This window comes from Myotis nattereri (genome assembly GCF_964212035.1).
Source record: "Myotis nattereri genome assembly, chromosome: 11".
NCBI lineage: Eukaryota > Metazoa > Chordata > Mammalia > Chiroptera > Vespertilionidae > Myotis > Myotis nattereri.
This window is the reverse complement of record NC_138086.1, coordinates 6,541,984-6,565,500: the sequence shown is the minus strand read 5'-3', so window position 1 is coordinate 6,565,500 and position 23,517 is coordinate 6,541,984. Positions and strand designations below refer to the sequence as shown.

General features: G+C 48.2%; 1 protein-coding gene across 1 annotated transcript; it reads left to right on the top strand.

Annotated features, from left to right (window-relative positions):
* Positions 1–1,964: 1,964 nt before the first annotated feature.
* Positions 1,965–23,128, top strand: LOC308527481 (diamine oxidase [copper-containing]-like; the record flags this gene model as incomplete). Its single annotated transcript, XM_081102803.1, has 6 exons — positions 1,965–2,074; positions 2,996–3,043; positions 19,472–21,060; positions 21,918–22,203; positions 22,525–22,657; positions 22,859–23,128. Exons 3-6 carry the CDS (start codon positions 19,476–19,478, stop codon positions 23,126–23,128), a joined length of 2,274 nt encoding a protein of 757 aa, XP_080958929.1. The 5' UTR covers positions 1,965–2,074; positions 2,996–3,043; positions 19,472–19,475.
* Positions 23,129–23,517: the final 389 nt, after the last annotated feature.

Sequence of the window (23,517 nt, the reverse complement as noted above, 5' to 3'; positions counted from 1 at the left end):
TCCTTTATGCATTTAAAGTTAATTGCCTTCTGGAATTGCAAACAAGTATCAGGTTAACTAACTATTTTCTCCTTCCTTTATCTAGCTGCCAATAAATACTGAAATCACTTGAAGTGAAAGTAGCAGGATGTTAATGATGACAAATACAAAAGTCAGCCCTGGCCAGATGGTTTGGTTGGTTGGTGCATCATCCGGTACATCAAAGGTTGCTGGTTTGATTCCTGGCCAGGGCACATACCTAGGTTGCAGGTTCAGCACCCAGTCAGGGCACGTAAGGGAGGCAACAGATAGATGTTTCTCTCACATCAATGTTTCTCTCTCTCTCTCCATTCCTTTGTCTCCAAAATCAATAAAAACATCCTTGGATGCAGATTTTAAAAAGAAGACAAAATAAATACAAAAGTCATCTATACTAATAAAAGGATAACATGCTAATTAGACCAGACAGAATGGACATCTTCTGGCCAACCTTCCCAACGTCCTTCCTGAGAAAGCCAGGGCCCGGGCAGCGCCTCCTGGGGTCCTGGGTGCTTGCAGCTAGCCCAGGCAGTCCCAGCCAAGGTCTCAGGTGCCTGCAGCTGGCAGAGGGATGGAAGCCTGGGTTCCGGGTGCCTGCAGCCAACCAGAGAGAGGGAAGCTTGGGTCCCAGGTGTGGGGGCCAACATAGAGACAGTTAGGGGCGATCAGGCAGGCAGGGGAGTGGTTAGGGGTGACCAAGAAGGAAAAGGGGATAGGAGCAACCAGTCAGGCAGGCAGATGCAGTGGGGCAATCAGGCAGGCAGGCAGGCAAGTGGTTAGGAGCCAATGGTCCCGTATTGCGAGAGGGTTGTCTGACTGCCGGTTTAGGCCTGATCCCGGCAGTCGGACATCCCCCAATGAGTCTCATATTGCGAGAAGGTGCAGGCCACGCCTTGGGACCCCACTCCCATGCACGAATTTTGTGCACCGGGCCTCTAGTCCTATACAATAAAAGGATAATATTCAAATTGTAACCCTTAACTGGGAGTTCAACTAAGAGTTCTAACAGGGGGCATGGATGGCTGGCCAACTGCCTGCAGCCTGTCCCTCCCGGCCAGGCCAACCCAATCAGACCCGATCAGGGCAGGCCAGCCGAACCCAACCTGTGCACAATTTTGTGCACCAGGCCTCTAGTATAACAATTAAAAAATAAGCACTCAAGACTTGGTGATTAAGAAGATAAAGACCTGTTGGTTCTTTCTATCAAGCCCCAACTTGCCCTTGTAATCTTACAATACTAAGCCATCTTAGTACTGTGTCCCCTCCCTGCACAGGTGCCTCCCTGACCCCCGCCCCTGTCCCTTCTCCTTTCTCTGGGCCCTGGCCACAGCCATCCTGAGGACTTTCTCCCCAGCCAATCCTTCCCTTCCTTCTGAATCCTTTCAGGGTCTCTGAGATGCAAAGAAGACTTCCTCTAGAGTCTCAGCTCAGTGGCTTCACGCTCCCTGTGCTGCTCTGGCTCTGGCTCTGGCTCAGGCTCTGGATCCCCATCCTAGACGTTGGTCAGGTTCCCTATTTTTGTTGTTGGTGTCTGACTCTATCAGCCTCCACCTTTGTCCCTCCATCCGCTTCAGCTGAGACTGCTTGCTGGTAAATTTCGACTTTTCTTTATCTCTGTCCTCTGAAACTCAACATTTACTTTAATAAATTTTGGCATCACACAGCTCACATTGCTCCCAACAGGGAATACGACACCTTAGACAGCTCCTGTGGACGGGGCCCTGTGGAAGGAGGAATGCAAGGAAACAGACAACTAGGACACGGGTGTTGGGAGAAACAGAAGTGAACCCCGCAGCTGAAGTGATGGAGGCCTGGGGCGTTTCCAAACTTTAGTACATCTAGGAGCAACAGGGCCCCCTGGCTGCAGAGCTCCGTGCCCATCCTTGGCCACCATCCCTGCCCTCTGGGAGCCTCTGACCCCTACGTGGCTCCACACCTTGGTTGACCCAGCCCTCACCCTGTCCCTCCCAATAGGGCGGGTCCAACAGAGCAATAAAGCTCCAGAAGGAGCCCAGACAAAGAGTGACTGCAGAGGCGAGAGGAGCAGAGCACACAGGTATGTTCTGATGGGCCATCGGGAGAGTCAAGAAGGGGATGACTGGCAGGGGAGGGAAGCGAGGCCTGGAATGAGGGGCCAGGAGAAATGAAGACCCGAAAGGCCCAGAAAGCCAGGGGCAACCTCCCGGAGGTGAGATGGTAAAGGCTCAATGGGGAGCTGGATGCTATTCTCACGTGGAGAGGAGCAGAACAAACTGGCCGCCATGTTCTTCCCTCTCGTGGTTTCAATGCCACAGTCCACACCCCAGCTGCCCACTGGGGCACCACACACAGGACTGTGTTGGGGAGGATAAGCTTAAAGGGACAGCCAAGTCACCTCCCTCTTCTACAGAGCAGAAAGGCATTTGGGGATAAGCAGTTCTAAAAATGAGGGCCCAGCCAAGAAAAGACATTAGGAACTTAAGTACATATCCTGCGTGAACGAAGCCAGTCTGAAATGGCTACAGACTGGTGACCCCAAACTTATTACATTCTGGAAAAGGCAAAAAATTATGGATATGGTAAAAGATCAGGGGTTGGGGTGGGGAGGGCTGAGTAGCTGAGCAGAGAGGATTTTTAGGGCAGTGAAACTACTCCGTAGGACTAGCAATGGTGGTTACATGTCAGCACACATCTGTCCAAACCATAGAATGTACAGCACCAAGAGTAAACTATGGATTGTGGGTACTAATGAAATGCCAGTGTAGGTTCACTAATTGTAACAAATGCACCACTCTGGTGAGGCGTGTTGATAATGAGGGAGACTGTACATGTTTGGGGCAGAGGGCAGATGGGGAGTCTTTGTACCTTTGCCCAATTTTGTTGTGAACCTAGAACTGCTCTAAAAAGTAAAGTCTACTTTAAAAAGATGTTGACCCAAAATGTAATAGTAAAACAAGAGCTCACCTCGTAGCCTTCTGTGATCTCTGGCTTCTCCCAGGGCCGCTGTGTCTCGCCCATCACTTCAGGCTGGACAGCACAAAGTCAGGTGAGTCCCCGCCTTGCACCAGGGCCAGGGGGACAGGACCAGGCACAGGGACAGATTGGCTGCCCTGGGGGATGGGCTATGAGTGAAGACCCTGACCACACCCACCCACAAAATAGAAGGGAAAAGGACATCTCCCTGTACCACCACCTGGGATGGCCGCACCCTGAAGTGCCCTCCCAGGAGTCACAGATGGTCAATCGGCCACAACCTGAGTGGCCCACAAAGGACACAAAGCAGCCGGGCAGCACTGGCCAACTGGTCCTCATTCAGCCATAGTCTACAGCCTAATCTAAGTCAAATCCATCTACACTGCTTGAATTTAAAATCTTCTGGTACCACTGAGCATCTCCTAAAGGTTGGCTTTTAAAAAGAAGAGTAGCACCGGCCATGGTGGCTCAGTGATTGAGTGTTGACCTACGATTCAGGAGGTCATAATTCAATTCCTGGTTGGGGTATATGCCCGGGTGGCGGGCTTGATCCTTGTAGAGTGCGTGCAGGAGGCAGCCAATCAATGATTCTCATCATTGGTGTTTCTATAAAAATATTTTTTTAAGAAAGAAGAGTAGCTAAGGATTCTTGAGTGCTTCCTAGAAGGTAAGCACAGTTCTAAACACATTATTCTACTGACCAATTGATTTCCCTCAAAGCTCTAGGAACTAGGTGCCGTGGTTGTTTATTTCCATTGTACAATTGAGAAAATGGAAGCCCAGAGAGTTTAAGCAACCTGCCCAAGGTCACACAGCTGGTCCTAGTGGTGGGATATGTAGCTCTTGAAACCAGGCAGCCTGATCCCAGAGCCCACTCTTTGAACTTCTGCACTGCATTTCAAATTTTAGAATGAAAAAACTTCTGGTGTATCAAACATAGTTCTACTATTAATACCCATGTCAACGTAAGAAACATCCAAACCTATAGATAATTTTCATAAGAGTTTATTTGAACCAAAACTGATGACAAGTGACAGGAAACAGTATCTCAAGTCCTCCCAAGAATGACAGTCTGTAGTCTCACACATTTGGAGTTGAGAAAGATGACATGAAGATGCAAGAAAGCAAGGGCCAATGCACAATTGACAAGATTGTGTGCTCCGTTGAGTATGGTTACACCTTGGAGGGAAAAAGAGGATCATTGTGGTATTTCAAAGGTGTGTTAACCTAGATCAGTGGTCGGCAAACTCATTAGTCAACAGAGCCAAATATCAACAGTACAATTAAAATTTCTTTTGAGAGACAAATTTTTTAAACTTAAACTATATAGGTAGGTACATTGTTATTTTTTTAAAAAATATATTTTTATTGATTTTTTACAGAGAGGAAGGGAGAGAGATAGAGAGTTAGAAACATCAATGAGAGAGAAACATCAATCAGCCGCCTCCTGCACATCTCCTACTGGGGATGTGCCCGCAACCCAGGTACATGCCCTTGACAGGAATTGAACCCAGGACCCTTAGTCCGCAGGCCAACGCTCTACACACCGAGCCAAACCGGTCTCGGCTAGGTACATTGTTATTAACTTAACTAGAGGCCCGGTGCACAAAAATTTGTGCACTCGGGGGGGAGAGGGGTCCCTCAGCCCGGCCTGTGCCCTCTTGAAGTCTGGGACCCCTCAGCGGATGACCACCTGCTGGCTTAGGCCCGCTCCCCAGGGGATTGGGCCTAAGATGGCAATCAGACATCCCTCTGGCAGCCCGGCAGCCCTCGGGGGATGTCCACTTGCCAGTGGGGAGCAGGCCTAAACTGCAGTCAGACATCTTAGTGCTGCTGAGGAGGCAGGAGAGGCTCCCACCACCACCACTGTACTGGCAGCCATCAGCCTGGCTTGTGGCTGAGCAGAGCTCCTCCCATGTGAGAGCACCCTGACCACCACAGGGCAGCTACTGCATTGAGCGTCTGCCCCCTGGTGGTCAGTGTGTGTAATAGTGACCAGTCATTCCCAGTCATTAAGCTGTTAGGGTCAGTTTGCATATTACTCTTTTACTATATAGGATAGAGGCCTGGTGCACAGGTGGGGACCGGCCAGTTTGCCCTGAAGGGTGTCCCGGATCAGGGTGGGGGTCCCGCTTGGGTGCCTGGCCAGCCTGGATGAGGGGATGATGGCTGTTTGCAGCTGGTCACACCCCCTTCAGGGTGTGGGTCCCCACTGGGGTGCCTGGCCAGTCTGGGTGAGGGGCTGAGGGCCGTTTTCAGGCTGGCGGGTGACTGAAGCTCCCAACCTCTCCTTTTTTTCTTTCTTTTTTTATTCTGGGATTTATTTACCTTCTATGGCTGTCACTGGAGCTGAGAGCCGGCTTTAGCTCTGAGGCTCGGCTCCAGCTCTGAGACTTCCGCTGCTGAAAGCAGGAATCTGGGTTTGTTTGGCTTCTATAATTGAAACACTGTTGCAGCTCCAGCTCTGAGGCCCGGCTGGCTGAAAGCAGGTTTCTGGGGTTTGTTTAGCTTTTATAATTGCAACATTATTTCTTAGAGTGCAGCTCAGAGGCAAGCAGTGGAAGGCGGGGATCCTGGGCTTCCTCCTTCACTGGAGCAAGCAAGCCTCCTGTTCGCTTCAGCTGCCTGGCTGCCGGCCGCCATCTTGGTTGGCAGTTAATTTGCATATCGCCCTGATTAGCCAATGGGAAGCGTGTCAAAGGTACGGTTAATTACCATGTTTGTCTATTATTAGATAGGATTAGGGTACACCTAAGGCTTAGGAAGACCCACACTCAAGGGTCCAAAGAGCCAAGTTTAGCTTGTGAGCCGCAGTTCGCTTACCACTGGTCCCAGATAAACAACAACATGGCCACGGCTGGCTTAAAAATCTATCATGGCCCAGGCCATTGCTGCCCACCATGACCTGCCCAAGGAAGGGTTTATGATTTATCACTGCACACCTTTTTGTCTACACAGAGGACACAAGAAGTGCATTTGGAGAGGTGTCCTGTGTCACAGGCTCTGGCTGAGTCACCCTAAAGGTGGAGTGTGAATGCCACATTCATTTGTGGCTAGGGTTCAGGATCCGGAAAAGGGGCCGTGCACAAATGAATACACTAGACAAGAAATAAGAATTTAGATGGCATGGGGGCCAGGCAAAAAAACATTTCTCTAGTGGAGAGGCTCTCTGACTTCTGGGTCCCATTTGCTTTTATTCACTTGAATACACATTTGCCCTTTAGGAATGCATACAGGCATATCAAAGGTAAAGCTTGGTAAACAGTAAAAGGATTACCAGGTTAGGGGATTGCCTTGAGCCATTTGGCCAACAGCAGGGCAATACTATGCTGAATATTGGTCTTAGCCTCCAGCATTTCCCCATTTTTGTTTTCTTAATAAATTTAGAAAGGTGTATGTATGCCATTTGCAGAGCTTGAGTCCTTTTAAGACTTTTCATTCCCCATCTGCAGACTAGAAATAAACATATAAGAACAAGAATGAGCCGAAGCCGATTTGGCTCAGTGGATAGAGCGTTGACCTGCAGACTGAAAGGTCCCAGGTTCGATTCCAGTCAAGGACATGTACATGGGTTGTGGGCACATCCCCAGTGGGAGATGTGCAGGAGGCGGCTTATCAATGTTTCTCTCCCATCAATGTTTCTAACTCTCTATCTCTCTCCCTTCCTCTCTGTAAAAAATCAATAAAATATATTTTTTTTAAAAAAAAGAAAGAAAGAAACTGCCTACTTAAGCAGAGTTTTTTTAAAAAAAAAAAAAAAAAAAAAAAAAGAACAAGAATGAGCCAGAATTTTTTCATGTCCTTTTTAAATTGCTGCCAGGCATTTAAGGAATTAGTCTGTAGTAGGCCTCTTTCTGGGTCATTAGTTCTTCGTGGGTCCCCTTCCCAATTATTATCCCTGTGACATGACAGCAATGATATTCAAGTTCTGGATTGTGGGCAGACGGTGGGCAATGACAATGCAGGTCCAACCTTCTTTGGCTTTGTTCAGGGCAACCCGCACCATCACACAACTGATGACTGCTAGCATGGAAGGCTTCTTCACCATCCCCCAGGTCATTTCTGGACTGCTTCTCCTCTTTCTTGTTCTCCTCCCATTCCTTATCTTCAGCAAGTTGCCCAGGGCCACTGCTATCTGTGGCTGAAGCAGTCGACTGTCTGCAGCCACTGGTACAGGGTGAAGCTCAGGGTGCAAGGTCCTCCCTTGGATTCATGTTACAGGAATCCACACAGACTTGGGGGAGTTTTCTGGAAATACACAAGCATATCCTCAACCAAAAGTTAATAAAGGGACCCTTCCATAAACCAGACTCGGGATCTTTCCATTTGACCAGACCATTTTCCTTTAGCTTATTCTGACACCAGTGTAATTCTATGGGTGTCTTGCCATCAGCATTACAAGTGAAAAAATTTTAAGTAATTAAGGCTTGATGTAGTTTACTTACAGGAGATTTCTCCACTATTCCCCCTTTTTGTTTTTAAAATTGGGAACATGAAAGAGGGATATTACTTGGTAATCTGTTTTGCCTGCTGCCGAGTTAATGAGAATTGTTTAGACAACATTTTGGCAGGCTGATGTAAAAGCTGATGAGATTCTGTGGCCTGATTTACTAAAGTAACTAATTGATCGGCATATGCATTTCCTTTTGTTGAAGGACCAGGACCTGTTTAAATAGTATAAATAGACTTTGGTCACTGAGCCATTTTAGTTGAGTAGTTGCAACTCTGTTTACCAGGCCAGCAGCATATACAGTTCAGAAATAATATTAAGAGGCTTTTGGAAATTCTGCAATGCAGCCTTGATAGCTTCTAATTCAATTGTTTGTACAGAAGTATGACTGATCTGGATGACTCAGTCTGAATTCATTGCATGATAACTAGTTTTACTATTAAATGAACCATTACTAAACTAGTTAATGCTCCAGAAATAGGTTCCTGTATAGCATTTTTGGTATAATAATAGGGGTGTGATATAAAAATTGTAGTAACTTGTTTTTTAGTAGGTGACAACTAAGTTCCCCTAAATATTCACTTATTTCAATTTGCCAATTTAAATCAGTCTGAAATAAGGTTTATTTTCTAACTTCATTTGTCCTTGGGTGTGGACAGTAAATCATACTAATTAGATTTTTGTTATCAGTCTTTTTGAGTATATAGACATAAGCTTTCTTTAGAGAGGCAAAATGCAAATTATTTACTCTTAAGTGTCCTTGGTTTAGGGAAGATAGGATTTACTAGATGGCTCCAAACCATTTGGCATTTATATTTTCTAGATGGTTGCAAACTGCTGTTACATGCAAGCCACGAAATTAGAAAATGATTCTGTAGGTCTTTCTATATACTTCATAAAAACTTTCTTAGTATATTGAATAAACTTGTCATTTCTCCCATAGAGATTTTTATTTTTTTTAAATATATTTTTTATTGATTTTTTTTTACAGAGAGGAAGGGAGAGGGATAGAGAGTTAGAAACATCAATGAGAGAGAAACATCTATAAGCTGTCTCTTGCACACACCCTACTGGGGATGTGCCTGCAACCAAGGTACATGCCCTTGACTAGAATTGAACCTGGTACCCTTCAGTCCACAGGCTGATGCTTTATCCACAGAGCCAAACCATTAGGGCTCTCATAGAGATTTTTAGATAAAGTCTTAACTAATTAATGTTCTCTAATAATTTCTAAAAGTCATTTAAAGTCTTAAGGCAATCTTTTCATATTTCCACCTTTTGAGGCCTAATATATTGACTTTTAATTACAGTGCCTAGATATGTGAAGAGCATTTCCCTCTGTATTTCCTCCCAGAGTGATCTCTAAGTCACAGTTAAGGAGTTTCCTTTAAACACCTTTTCTATCTTTTAAACAGAGGAACAAACTTGGTTGCTATTCAGAAAACACAATAGGAGAGAAGTATGCTGGCCAATACTGCAATGCATACATTTCAAATAAAAGTAACTCTCTTTTTAGTTATGGTGTCTCATTAACGGTGAGATTTAATACTTGAATAATGACGTTTAGTTTACTTTGTAAAGAGGAACAAAAGATTTTAAAATTTATCCTTCTATTAAGCTTAAATTTACTTTTAAACAGCATTCTCTTTGGCTACTGCTCATTTGCATATGTATGCAAATTTGACTTTGGACTTTGTTAGAACCAATTGCTCATAAAATAGTGGCTTCCCATATAAATGAGTTTATAAAAGACCTTGATTTTTTTGTAAAGAGCCAATCCATCAAGTAATCAAAGCATGCATTTCTATTGAAAAAGTAAAGTAAGCAAACATATACATTTGACCTATAAAGTACAGATGCCACCCCACCCCCAGCCTATCTGAAAAGCAGGCTGTCTGAGGAACTGTGTATGCAACCTTGTCCTGCCAAGCTTAGAGGTTGAAACCTTATACCATTTAAAATATATGCATATAAATAGGACACAGTTATTAATTTCTATTTGATAAAGCTTCCCACGTGATTTCAAGTATAGTAGATCAACCTAATTTGGTTTAAAAATATTTCTTTAAAGAAGAGAGAATAAATCCTTGAATCATTCTAGGGCCCTTAAAATGTCCCAAAGCTATCTCTCGGTTAAAGTCTTGAAATTTAACTTGGAAAGACTATCAAATATACATAACCCAAAGATTATATTGTTGTAATATACCCCGCGAATCACAGAAGGACGCCTCAAGAAGTCTAATTAAAGAGTCACATTTATTGCAATCCGGGACTATGAGAGGCCATTCCCAAATCTCACAGCAATAAGATGGTGGCAAAACCAGACTTAGATAGGCAAAAATTACAAAGGTATTGATTACATCCCAGGGTTTGGAATGTGGCACCTGGCTCGCAAAAAAAAGCAGATTACAGAAGCAGAATTAAGCATGTTAATTACAGTTTCGGGTATCGGAGTCACTGAATTGACAGAAATACATTATCTAGAGCCCTCGGGTCTCCCAACCACTGAGTTGTCAGGACAACTTAGAGTAATTGTGCTGTCCTGGTCTCGGGACCACTGAGTCAGCTGGAACGCACCATTTGTGGCCACTAAAACAATTTAGGGTAATTGTGCTGTCCTGTTTCCAGGTACAGAAGAATGTGCTTCGATAACCAGTAAGATCACAATCAATGGGATAGTCATTCAATCAATACTTCATTCCCCACTGGTTTTATGTACATGAGTCAAATCATGGACTCATCTTCATTAGTTAGGGGATTGTACTGCCCCCTACTACAAGTAGTTAGACCGAATTAATTTTTCTAAACTGCCAGCTTGGCACATTTAATTTTTCCTGCTCTCCTGTCCCCTAGCACATCTAGCCCCACTTGGCCATGGACTTTCTCACTGGCTAGTAAAAATGTTCTTACAGTTACCAAGTGCTCTAGTGCCACGGTCCCCGTCAGTACTGTCCTCACTTAAGTCCAGTTCCCCTCCTGCGGGTGTTGAGCCTCCTCCTGGCTTGCGTGGAGCCCAGGCTAGGGATCCCGCTGGCTGCCGGGATCAAGGCCGTTTTCTGGTGCAGGAGCTGGGAGTGGTGTAGTCAGGTCTGGATGCCGTCAGCAGGGCAACAGTGTATAGTCCTTTCCAAGTTGGGGTGAGCCCTTGGGTCATGAACTTCTTTACCCACACCGAGTCCCCAGGCTGGAAAGGGATGTACAGGGTCCGAGGTGGCACTGGCAGGGCGTCTCGAACCAGCTTATGGGTGGCTCTCTGGGTATACTGCAGAGCCTGCAAGGACTTGAGCAAGGAGCTTTTAATTCCTCCCCTAACTTTGGGTAGGATCGGGGGAAGTCTACCAAACATGATTTCAAAAGGAGAGAATCCCTCCCCGTTGGGGGTACACCTGGCCTGTAAGTAGGCAAAGGCAGGAGGTTGGTCCAGTTTTCACCGGTTTCTGGGATAAATTTAGTTAAAGTCCTTTTAGAGTCCTGTTCATACCTGCACTGAATTTGTGGCCGGTATGCACAATGGAGTTTCCAATTTATGCTTAAGACCTTAGCTATACTTTGAGATACCTTGACTACAAGGCGGGGCTGTTATCTGATCCTATAACTGCTGATAGCCCAAATCTAGGTATAATCTCCAGGAGTAATTTTCTAACCATTATAGAGGCAGTTTCTGTCCTGGTGGGCCAGACTTCAACCCATCCTGAGAAAGAGTCTATAAAAACTAGCAGGTACTCATACCCTGATGCCGGTGGCTTAATCTCTGTGAAATCCACCTCCCAATGCTCTCCTGGGGAGTTTCCCCGGGCCTGAATTCCCAGGGGGACCCCCGTTACCTTGCATATTTACCTGTGACCTGTCTCACAAAAGTTCAGAAGTCTTGGTGACACCTATGTGGGTAGCCTGGTGTAACTGGGCAACTAAAGTCTGACCTAGAGCCTCTGGGACCAACAGTCTGCCATCTGGTAGAGTCCACCAACCATTTGGTCCTCTGGTAGTGTGCTTCTGTTCTGCCAATACCTTCTCTTGTAAAGGCCCCACTGGTTTTTGGGCGGCTTCCTTGGCAGCTTGGTACTGGGTGACCCTGGTGTTTGACATCCATCTCTCCAGAGCACCTCAAAGGAGGGCTTCCACATCATGGGGTGTTGTCAGGGCTAGTTCCTGGCCCAAAGTCAGCTTATCTGCCTCCTTTACCAGCAATGCTGTGGCGGCCACTGCCCAGAAGCACGCTGGCCACCCTGCAGCCATGGGGTCTAGTCTCTTAGACAGATAGGCCACAGGTCTCTTCCAAGGACCTAGAGTCTGGGTGAGAACCTCTTTGGCAATGCCCCTTACCTCACTCATGTAGAGATGGAAGGGCTTCCTGACGTCTGGCAAGGCTAGGGCAGGTGCTGAGACGAGAGCCTTCTTTAGCTCCTCAAAGGCCCGTTGTTCCACTTCGGTCCAGTTTAGCAATCTCCGCGAACGCCAGTATCCACAGATGGCAGTATCCAACTGCCCCTAAGAATTCCCGAACCCAAGCTGGAGTGGCAGTGGCTTGCATTTGGACTACTACAGGTGCTTGATGACTTGCTAACCCCAGGGGGGTTGTTTTCTGCCCAAACCATGGGAAAGAGATGTTGTAATTTCCCCAAGTAAGCAGTCACCTTGGCCCTTTCCTGCAAGAGATATTCATCTGAGAGAGGACAGGTTAGAAGAATACAGACAGGGGACGATGGGTCCGGGCTTGGTTTCCTTGGATCCACGGTGAAGTGTGCTCCATCCCCCTCAAAGGATATGGTGGCTTGTAGTTTCTGTAAGAGATCACGTCCAAGAAAGGGGTATGGGCAAACTGGCATGACCAGAAACGAATGTGTTACCATGTTCTTTCCAATGTCCACAGTCCTCTTTGATGTCCAAGGAAAAAGGCAGTTTGTCCAGTGGCTCCCTGGACCGATGTCTTCTTAGATGTTATGGGTCCCATTGGCTCTGTCAAGACTGAATAGGCTGCCCCAGAACACACCAGGAAACTAAAAAATTATTATTCTGAGCTCTAAGGGGTTCAAGGAAAAGGAGTCCTGGCGTTATTAGTCCCCTTCCCTGAGTGTAAATCCTTCAGAGAGCTTGGGTTTTCCCCTCAGCCTTCCGCTTTCCTTTGTTGACCTACCAGGATATTCTCTCTTCCAGTGCCCCTACTTCCTACAATAGGCATACTAATTCCTTCCTAGTTTCCTGCCAGCCTTTTCTTTCCTTAAGCCCTGTTTCTCCTCTGGGGTGTCCCTACTGTTAATGACTTTCTGGGCTACCTCTACCAGCTGTGACCAATTCATTCCTTCTACTGCCTTTTAAGCACCCCGCCCCCAGCCACAAACCCCCAACAGAACACGGTGAAAAATGTCCAAGGAGGCCTTGTCCCTGGGAGTTCTTGGGTCTCATTGGGGTGCAGGGAGACACAAGGAGGCACAGGGAAATTTCCCTCCTCTCACGCCTACCAAAACAACCCCTCAGGGGATGAGAGGCAATTACAACCCCGGTGAGCAGAGGGTGCGGGAGATGCCAGCAGATAGGCGGAGGCAGGGAGCTCGGCGCAGGTCCCCGGGTGACCAGTGGAGGTGCTTCTGCCACAGGGGAAAGGCATTTTCATCTGGCAGCCCTTTTCTCTCTGTTCCCACTGGGAAAAAGCACTTGCCCCCAGCCAGCAATGGTGGCATGGTGGGGGGCAGCAGCCCTTAGCTGACCAGGGAAATACGCCCTGCATGTTACAAAGCACTCCTGTGGCATTGGGTTGGGTACCAAGCTCCTGCCATCGTACCCGTCCCCTGTGACAGAGCAGCAATCAAGTCTCTCCTAAGAGAGTGCACTGGAAGGGGATATCAGCCCCTCCTCTGCTAGCAGCAACAGGTACCGAACCCTTTCAATACATTTGACCAGCTTCATTCCTGCCCACCTTTACAGATTCCAGGGCCCATTGTCTTCCTTTAAGCAGCAAGCCAAATGACACTGGCTTGTATTATTTAATTCAGCACAGGCAGGGGGAAGGGCCCATAAAATCTTTGCCCTGAGGAACTGTGAGCCCCACTCCTAAATGTCCCAATCAGACTAGAAAAGCCACAAATACCTTTTAAATCTACCCCAGAATTCCAAAATCCCAACCCAACACAGAACTATCACAGAGCAAATCAAAGTCCCTAGTACACAAACATAGACAGAAATTTTTACTAGTTAGGCGGGCCGATTCCACCTCTGACAGAGAGCAAGCACCCTTTGGGAAAAGAACCCAGTGGCCTCTCGGGGATGTTTTGCTATCGGTCAGAGCATTCGGCCTTAAATCAAATATATTTTTTTCTCGAGGACTTCCACACTTACATGAACAAATAATTATACTTAAGTAGACATACAAACATCAAATAAACATCCACACTTACACCCTTTCAGTGAACAAGTACTTTTACAGTCTTGGGATCTGAGCAGATAACAGGAACACTGCCCAAGTCCCCTGATGGGGGCCTGACAGGAACAGATGTGGGGGCCTCCCTTTCCCACATCCCAGGGCAGGATTCTCGACCCATGTCTCATCCAGACAGAAATGGTACTCATACTGAACAAAGAAAACAAGACTAAACAGACATGACAACTAGATACATTCCCCATTAAGAACTTTGAATCACCACGGAAACTCAGGAGATGTTTAAAAGGTGTTTTTTCAAGGGAAACAAAACGAAACAGAAACAAACAAAAATACTTTTACACCGGCGCATGCCACATTTACACCACAAAATACCAACAAATCAGTTTCAGTTGTGCTGAGATACAGAACAAGTCCCTGAACAGAGGCAGTAGAAAACTGCCTAAGAATGCTTCTCTTCTACCTTTTTTAAAAGACAGGCCAGACTCGAACCCTTTGCCAGTCCGAGTTTTGACTTCCCTCCTCCTGGAAGTCCCAGAGACGGTGAATACCATCTAGAAGCCATTCCTCCAGATACAGGACAAGTCCCTTAGAGATCCTTGATAACCTACATCAGTAATCCATTCACACAATCCCCCAAAAGTTAAAGAGGAAGGAAAGAACCATTCAATGTCCTCCAAGAGGATTTCGGCGAAACAACAAAATCAACAGACTAAACACATTGGACTCACAAATACATTGGACTCACAAACAAAAACAAAAACCAAAAAAGCTCAAAAACAAATCTAAATCCAAAACCAAAAAGGCTCACAAAAATCCAAAACCAAAAAGGCTAGTAAAGACAAAACCAGACAAATGCAACCTAAGGTTGCCCAGACCAGGACCCCCAGACGCCGTCGCGTCGGGCGGTCGAACTCCGAGGTTCCACTGCATCCAGCCCTCTTTTGAGTCCACTACCAGTGACTGGTCCCAGAACTCCAGAACTTACCTCTAGAGGTTTTTCAGGTGACTCCAATAAATTTTTTAGGGATGGGCCAATGTCCCCTGCCCGTTCGCTGGATCCGAAGGGAGTTCTCTGGGGCCCTGGAACTTCTCAGGTTGCACACCCCCTAGAGACCCCTCAGTCTCCACGAATGACTCAGGGGAGGTTTTGCCTCCCTTTGCGTCCAAAACAGCACCTCTAAGGAGCTGCATCTCGCTGGGGCCTCCAAATGTTGTAATGTACCCCGCAAATGACAGAAGGACGCCTCAAGAAGTCTAATTAAAGAGTCACATTTATTGCAATCCGGGACTATGAGGGGCCATTCCCAAATCTCATAGCAATAAGATGGTGGCAAAACCAGACTTATATAGGCAAAAATCACAAAGGTATTGATTATATCCCAGGGTTTGGAATGTGGCACCTGGCTCGCAAAAAAAAGCAGATTACAGAAGCAGAATTAAGCATGTTAATTACAGTTTCGGGTATCGGAGTCACTGAATTGACAGAAATACATTATCTAGAGCCCTCGGGTCTCCCGACCACTGAGTTGTCAGGACAATTTAGAGTAATTGTGCTGTCCTGGTCTAGGGACCACTGAGTCAGCTGGAATGCACCACCTGTGGCCACTAAAACAATTCAGGGTAATTGTGCTGTCCTGTTTCCAGGTACAGAAGAATGTGCTTCAATAACCAGTAAGATCACAATCAATGGGACAGTCATTCAATCAATACTTCAATATTATACATTCTTTGTAATTATTCTAAAACATATCAATAAAATTTAAAACGGTTTTCATATTAAACATTTGGTTCAGACCATAGAATTAATCCTTTTTTTTAAATCAGGCCAATAAAATATTATATCCTAGGTTGAAATTTTACTACATGTAGTACATATAAGGACTACAATATATTTTGAACTACTAATTTTTCGAGAGAAAATACAGGAATTATTTTTCTCAAAGATGAATTACTATACTTTATGTATTCTGCTATAACAATCATATAATTTCTCTCAACTTAATTTGACCTTTAAACTCTTAGAAGCCTCAAATTTTAGGTGGCAAGTTAAATACCTAGCATTTCTTAGATTAGTAATATATTTATCTTTTTAAGGATATATTTCAAATAAAATACAAGACATATTTAAGTAATAGATTCAAATCTATGTTTTTAGATTTTTCATATGAGGCAAACTCAGATTAATATTTCAGTGTTTAGTCATTTTAAAATACCTAGATATTTAATAATTTGTATTATTTAATTCAGCAATGTTCTAAAGTTTTAAGTTACCAAAGACTTTGTAAAACTATATGTGAGGCTGGCGAATATCCCCGCCTGTAATGTGGAAAGCTGATGGAAAGGCAGGGGGAGGGGGGAGGAGGCCCGTAGGCACTTTGATTTTAAAACTGCCACATTCTTCCTTAGAGATAACTTCTAAGGTTGCTGCTGCAGGAAACACAACTGGCTCTTTCCTCTAACACAATGCAGTCAGTCTCCTCTTGAGTGACTGGATAATAATATCATTATTAATATATTTATAACTATTACTGAAAAGCTTTATTATAAACTAGAGGCCCAGTGCATGAATTCGTGCACTGGTTGGGATCCCTTGGGGTGGCCTGTGGGGATCGGGCCAAAACCCGCAGTCCAACACCACCTGCAGCTCCTACCTGCTACTCCCACTCCCGCTCATCCCGGGCCCACTGCGCCTGTCCTGAGTTCGCGCCCAATCAGTCCCGATTGGGAGAGGTTTGCACTGCCACAGGAGTGCTCACCAGCCCTGTGTCTGGCGCCCTCCGAAGGTAGTGGCTTGCGGGATCAGGTCAAAACTGGCTCTCCAACATCCTCTGAGGGGTCCTGGATTATGAGAGGCCACAGGTCAGGCCAAGAGACCCCACCAGTGCACGATGGGAGCTGGGGAGGGACCACAGGAGGGCTCCAGGGCATGTCCGGCCCTGTCTCACCCAGTCCTGATCAGGCCGATCTGGGGTGGGCTGATTGGGGCTGGCAGGTTGGGGAGGGATGCAGGAGGTTGGCCAGCTGGGGAGGGACTGCGGGAGGGCTCCAGGGTGTGTCCAGCCCATCTCGCTCAGTCCTGATTGGCCAGACCCCAGCAGCAAACTAACCTACCAGTTGGAACACCTGCCCCCTGGTGGTCCGTGCACATCATAGCAACAGGTTGACCAGTCCACTTTCTGCCCCCAGTGGTCATTGCTTGTCATAGCTAGCAATTGAGCAACCTTAGTATATCATTAGCATATTACACTTTGATTGGTTGAACAGTCCACCGGTCACTGGATGACCGGACACTTAGCATAGTCGGCTTTTATTATATAGGATTCTTTATTTTAGTTACATCTATTTATTTATGTTTTAATAACTTCAAGATTTTAAAGCCAATTATTATTAACCAAAGCATTTTCTTTGGCAAATTCTGTAACAGAGATAACTTATTGACTTTAAGTGGCTTTAATGTGAAAGTATTATTTGATTTTTATTTTGAAAAAACAGGAATGCCCTGCTCTAACTGGTTTGGCTCAGTGAATAGAGCGTTGGCCTGCGGACTGAAAGGCCAAAGTTCGATTCTGGTCAAGGGCATGTACCTTGGTTGCGGGCACATCTCCAGTAGAGAGTGTGCAGGAGGCAGCTGATTGATGCTTCTCTCTCATCGATGTTTCTAATTCTCTATACCTCTCCATTTCTCTCTGTAAAAAGTCAATAAAATATATTTTTAAAAAAAGAAAAACCAGGAGTGCCCCAAGATTTGGGAGGCAACCTTGGAATGCGGTCCATTATTATCCAAGAACTACCCATTATTATGGAAACACTAATCTTGTTGCCCAAACACAGCCTGTATATTTTCTTTCTGTCATTATTGCCATCTTTTAAAGAAAAACAGTCTTGGATTTATTCTATAGCATCCGTGAAGAGATGGGGCTCAGTCCAGAAGGCCAGCCAAAATCGGGCAGGGCGCACCTTCTCTTAACCTAGCTTTTTTCTCTTCATGGGTACAGAAATCCCAAACGCATCCCTAAATTGTGAGAAATGTCTCATCTATTCAAATTTCAAATGATGGACTGGGAAATAAAAACATGGCAAAAATGAGACTTTTAATAACACTCTTGAGAGTGGGTGTCCATTTTACAGGATTACCATAAGACTGGGCAGGGGCCTTTTTTAGTTACTTCCCTTTGTCTAGGGAATTTCCCTAGGATCTCTGTTATCGGCCACGTGTTCCACTTATATTCTTTCTCTCCCCGTTCCCACCTTCTGTTTGCTTTGGGGAAATTTAGTAATGGCCTGTCCATTTACTGTTTCTTTTCTATTAAATTAAAATAAAGGCATGCTTAATAAACTAACAATAAACAACAGAGACAGATAACAATCAACAGACAAGCGCCCATAACATATAGACAAGAAGTACTAAGTCAGAGTTCCTTTCATGGATCTTATCCTATTCTATTCTCCATAGTACTGACTGGCCTCTAAAATTATTTTAGCTAAAATTTGCTTGTCCCAAGGTGTCCTATGGTCATTTTCAGACAAAGCATTAAAGAGTCCTTTTGTAAAATGACAATTTGCCCTGTTTTACTAGCTGTTGAGCCTTTCCACACTACAGGCAGAGGATCCATGGCTTTAGGTATTACAGAATTTTGATGCTCAATACTAAGTGGGCATAATGCAGTTCGAACAAGAGCCCACATACTTAAAGATGACAAGGAAACTTGTTTTCCTTGAGCCTGATTTAAGAGAGTACCCTTTGACACCTAAATTTCTTTATCCTTGACCATGCAAGCTAAAACTTTACAAGGATGTTTTTGCCTTTTACTCAAATTCTTCCCCACTATAGCCTGGCTGTAATAAAAGACGTTCCTCGTCCACTTATGGCTCGTGACTCTGAGGCTGCAAAGGGTTTTGTGCACAGAGAATTTCCCCACCTTTTGGGTGAATCTCCCACCTTTCCAGGGAATTTCCTTTATTCTTAGTTTTTCCCTCAGGTGAATCTTCTTCTCCTGGTCCCTTAGGAGGCACCAGATGTGAATGCCGCATCCATTTGCGGCTATGGTTCAGGATCTGGAAAAGGGGCCATGCACAAACGAATACACTAGACAAGAAATATGAATTTAGAAGGCATAGGGGGCCAGGTGGAAAACCTTTCTCTAGTGGAGAGACTCTATGACTTGTGGGTCCCATTTGCTTTTATTCAATTGAATACACATTTGCCCTTTAAGAATGCATAAGGCATATCAAAGGTAAAGTTTGATAAGCAGTAACAGGATTATCAGGGTAAGGATTGCCCTGAGCCATTTGGCCCACAGCAGGGCAATATTATCCTGATTTTCAGCCCTGCTGAATATCACATTGATAAGCTAATTACTGTTAGTCTTAGCCCACAGCACTAGAGGTGCAGCCATTCTGAGATAATGCACACATAAGGGGAAAGCAGAGTTGACATAGGTATGAAAATCTGCAGGACTAAACAAGGCTTACAGACAAGCGAGGAGAGTGTAGAATTAAAATCAATGGAAAGCACAGGTCTGAGCAGCCTGGGGCCCCCGCTGCGCCAGCATGGCCACTGGATGGCATGGCGGCCAAGGGACGAAGCAGTGTCTGTTGGGAAACTATGGGGCCAGCCTAGTGGAAACCCCGTATCTTCCCATAAAACAACTGAGTTCATGTTTCCCACATTCTAGAGCCATGAGGCGAGAAAGCCCGGCCCTCGGCTGGGCCATGGCTGCCGTCCTGATGCTGCAGACGCTGGCCATGGGGAATCACTCCCCACAGACCCTGCGTAGCCAGGCCAGGGTGTTCGAGGACCTGAGCACCAAGGAGCTGAAGGCTGTGCGCAGCTTCCTCTGGTCCCGGAAGGACCTGAGGCTGGAGCCCTCCCAAGGATCAACCATCACCAAGAACTACGTGTTCCTCATTGAGATGCTGCTGCCCAGGAAGCAGCAGGTGCTGAAATTTCTGGACCACGGTCAGAGGCGGCCGGCTCGGGAGGCGCGTGCCGTCATCTTCTTCGGAGCCCAGGAGCATCCCAACGTCACCGAGTTTGCCGTGGGACCCCTGCCATGGCCCCACTACCTGCGCCCGCTGCCCCCCAGGCCTGGGCACCAGATGTCCTGGAACTCCAGGCCCATCTCCTCGGCGGAGTATGTCCTACTGAACCACACCCTGGAGGAGGCCATCAGGCCCTTGCACCGATTTTTCCTGGACACCACAGGCTTCTCCTTCCAGGACTGCCACACCCGATGCCTGACTTACACCGACGTGGCCCCTCAGGGCTTGGCCTCGGGCGAGCGCCGCACCTGGATCATCTTGCAGCGCTTTGTGGAAGGCTTCTTCTTGCACCCCACAGGCCTGGAGCTCCTCCTGGACCACAGCAGCATGAACGCCCAGGACTGGGCGGTGGAGCAGGTCTGGTACAACGGGAAGTTCTACCGAAGCCCAGAAGAGCTGGCCCGGAAGTACGATGCCGGAGAGGTGGACGTGGTGGTGCTGGAGGACCCACTCCCCAAGGACAAGGGAGCCAAGGTCAAGAAGGAGCCGCCCCTCTTCTCTTCCTACAAGCCACGCGGGCACTTCCCCAGCCCCATGACCGTGAAGGGCCCCCACCTGGTCCAGCCCCAAGGCCCCCGCTACAGGCTGGAGGGCAACGCCGTGCTCTACGGGGGCTGGAGCTTCGCCTTCAGGCTGCGGTCCTCCACTGGGCTGCAGGTGCTGAACGTGCGTTTCGGTGGGGAGCGCATTGCCTACGAGGTGAGCGTCCAGGAGGCAGCGTCGCTGTACGGAGGCCACACACCTGCGGGCATGCAGACCAAGTACAGCGACGTGGGCTGGGGTTTGGGCACCGTCGCCCATGAGTTGGCCCCTGGCATCGACTGCCCAGAGACGGCCACCTTCCTGGATGCCCTCCACTACTACGATGCTGACAACCCTGTCCACTACCCCCGAGCCCTCTGTGTCTTTGAGATGCCCACGGGGGTGCCCATTCGGCGCCACTTTGACTCTGACTTCAACGGTGGCTTCAACTTCTATGCAGGGCTCCAGGGCCAGGTGCTGGTGCTGCGGACGACGTCCACGGTCTACAACTATGACTACATTTGGGACTTCATCTTCTACCCCAACGGGGTGATGGAGGCCAAGATGCACGCCACTGGCTACGTGCACGCCACCTTCTACACGCCCGAGGGGCTGCGCCACGGGACGCGCCTGCACACCCACTTGATCGGCAACATGCACACTCACCTGGTGCACTACCGCGTAGACCTGGACGTGGCAGGTAGGACTCGCTGGGGCCAGACGTCCGTGTGCCAACACTGATTCCCACTGTGGGAGACGATGCTGCACCCCGGACGCACACCATCAGGAGAACGTGCCCCACCTGCTCTGAGCCCGCAGGGCTGGAGTCCCTGAGCCCCCTGAAGGGGTGAACGTGAATAGCGCCCCAGTGCTGCCCGGGGTGTGGCAGCCTGGACCCTGTCCCTGCCTTGGGGCTGGGCTGACCCCTGGGTCGGGTGGGTTGGGTAGAAATGTGCGCTCAGGGTAGCAGAGAGGACAATGCCTCGATGTCAGCAAGGTCGCTGCTGCCTGGCACCTGGAGGTGGACGCAGCACCATTGGGGTTACTTGCTGTGTCTCCTGGGTTAACGGTGTCACTGTGGCATAGGCCTCCTGGCAGGATGTGGCCTGACATCAAGTCAGAACCACCCCCAGAACCAGACAGGTGGCTCCCATTCCTCACCCCACCCTCCCCACTCGGCTCAGCCCCCTCCACCCACGCCCTGGGAACAGCAGGTGGTGGACACAGCCCCTGCCTGGGGAAAGACGGCCGCCCCTCCATGGGACTACAAGACAGCCCAAAGCCTGGGACCCAGGGCTCAAAGGAACTGCCCACAGTCCCACCCCAACCACCACAGCTGATGCGACCTATCGCATCGTCCTCCGGTTCCCCTGTTGGTTTTTGTGTTTAATCCCCTCCTCCCACCCCACAGCTGGCTCCATGCGAACCCCCGACAACCCCTTCACCCCTGATGGTTTGCTGTTGGACGTGGTCTTGGGTGGAGAACCCAGTGTAAAATGGGCGGAGGGGTACTTTGGGTGCTGGATCCTCATTCTGCATCTCCCTTCACACACACAGGCACCAAGAATAGCTTCCAGACGCTGGGCATGAAGCTAGAAAACATCACCAACCCCTGGAGCCCGGAGCACCGGCTGGTCCAGCCAACCCTAGAGCAGACGGGGTACCCCCGCGAGCGCCAGGCAGCCTTCCGCTTCGGACAGACTCTGCCCAAGTACCTGCTCTTCACCAGCCCCAAGGAGAACCGCTGGGGCCACCAGCGCAGCTACAGGCTGCAGATCCACTCCATGGCTGAGCAGGTGCTGCCGCCCGGCTGGCAGGAGGAGCGGGCTTTCACCTGGGCCAGGTGAGGAGGCCTGGGAGGTTGGGGGGCTGGGGGAAGCTCTACCCTGTGTCTGGTGTGGCTGTGTTTCTATGAGACTCTGGGTCTGTGTGGCAGTGTGTGTGTGTGTGTGTGTGTGTTACAGGGCGTGGCTCTGTGTTTGAGGAGGGGAGTGGAAGGCCTGTTCTGAGCACCTGAGCCCCCGCTAACCCTGGGTCAGACTGACAGGCTCCCAAGACATGATGTGGAAATCGGGGAAAGCCACATCACTGACCCTGCAGATGTGCCCCGGGAGGGGCTGGGCCACCCCCATGCCCAGAGCCACCTGACTGCTCTGCCCGACAGGTACCCCCTGGCAGTGACCAAGTACCAGGAGTCTGAGCTGTGCAGCAGCAGCATCTACAACCAGAACGACCCCTGGGACCCGCCTGTGGTCTTTGAGGAGTTTCTTCAAAACAATGAGAACATTGAAGAAGAGGTACTGGCCCCACCTTCTTTCAGCCCCAGCCCCAGACTAGAGCTGTGCCCTGTCCCGGGGCCTGTGCCAGCAGCACCTCGCTGTGTGGAGAGCAAGCTCACTGTCCCCAGATCTGCCCATTCCTTATGAGGAGAGCTTGAGGGGTCGTCCACCCCTCGCCTCTCCGAGCCCGTCAGCACTGCCCACCCCTCTCTCCCACAGGACTTGGTGGCCTGGGTGACAGTGGGCTTCCTGCACATCCCCCACTCTGAGGACATCCCCAACACGGCCACCCCCGGGAACTCCGTGGGCTTCATGCTCCGGCCCTTCAACTTCTTCCCCGAGGACCCATCCGTGGCATCCAGGGACACCGTGATCGTGTGGCCCCGGGACAAAGGCCCCAACTACGTGCAGCGATGGATCCCTGAGGAGGGCGGGGACTGCTGGAAGCCTACCCCCTTTAGCTACAATGGGACTTACAGACCTGTGTGAAGGGCCCCTTGTTATAGTAATCATTATGGCACCTAATGTTAGGACCTTAGAATGTAAGACTTAAAGCATGTGAACCTGTGTGGACTGTTATAGTAATGCTAGATATAGGAATGCTGTGTGGGACCCAGGAATGCACCCTTGTAGCTCTGCTTAGTACTGATAAACAACCTATCTGATGGGAACGCTCAAAGCCTATACATACCCATAGATTAACAGACCCTGGGTAGATCCACACATGGCAGCCGCTGATAACACACACACCAACAAAGACCACGTCTACAGAGGGCTATAAGATTAGACAGTGTAATGGACCCAGCAGCTCATAGCTCTCCTGTCGCCAGAGCGTGAGGACCTGTGTGTGCTCACGTCTTGGTTCCCAGCACCAAACT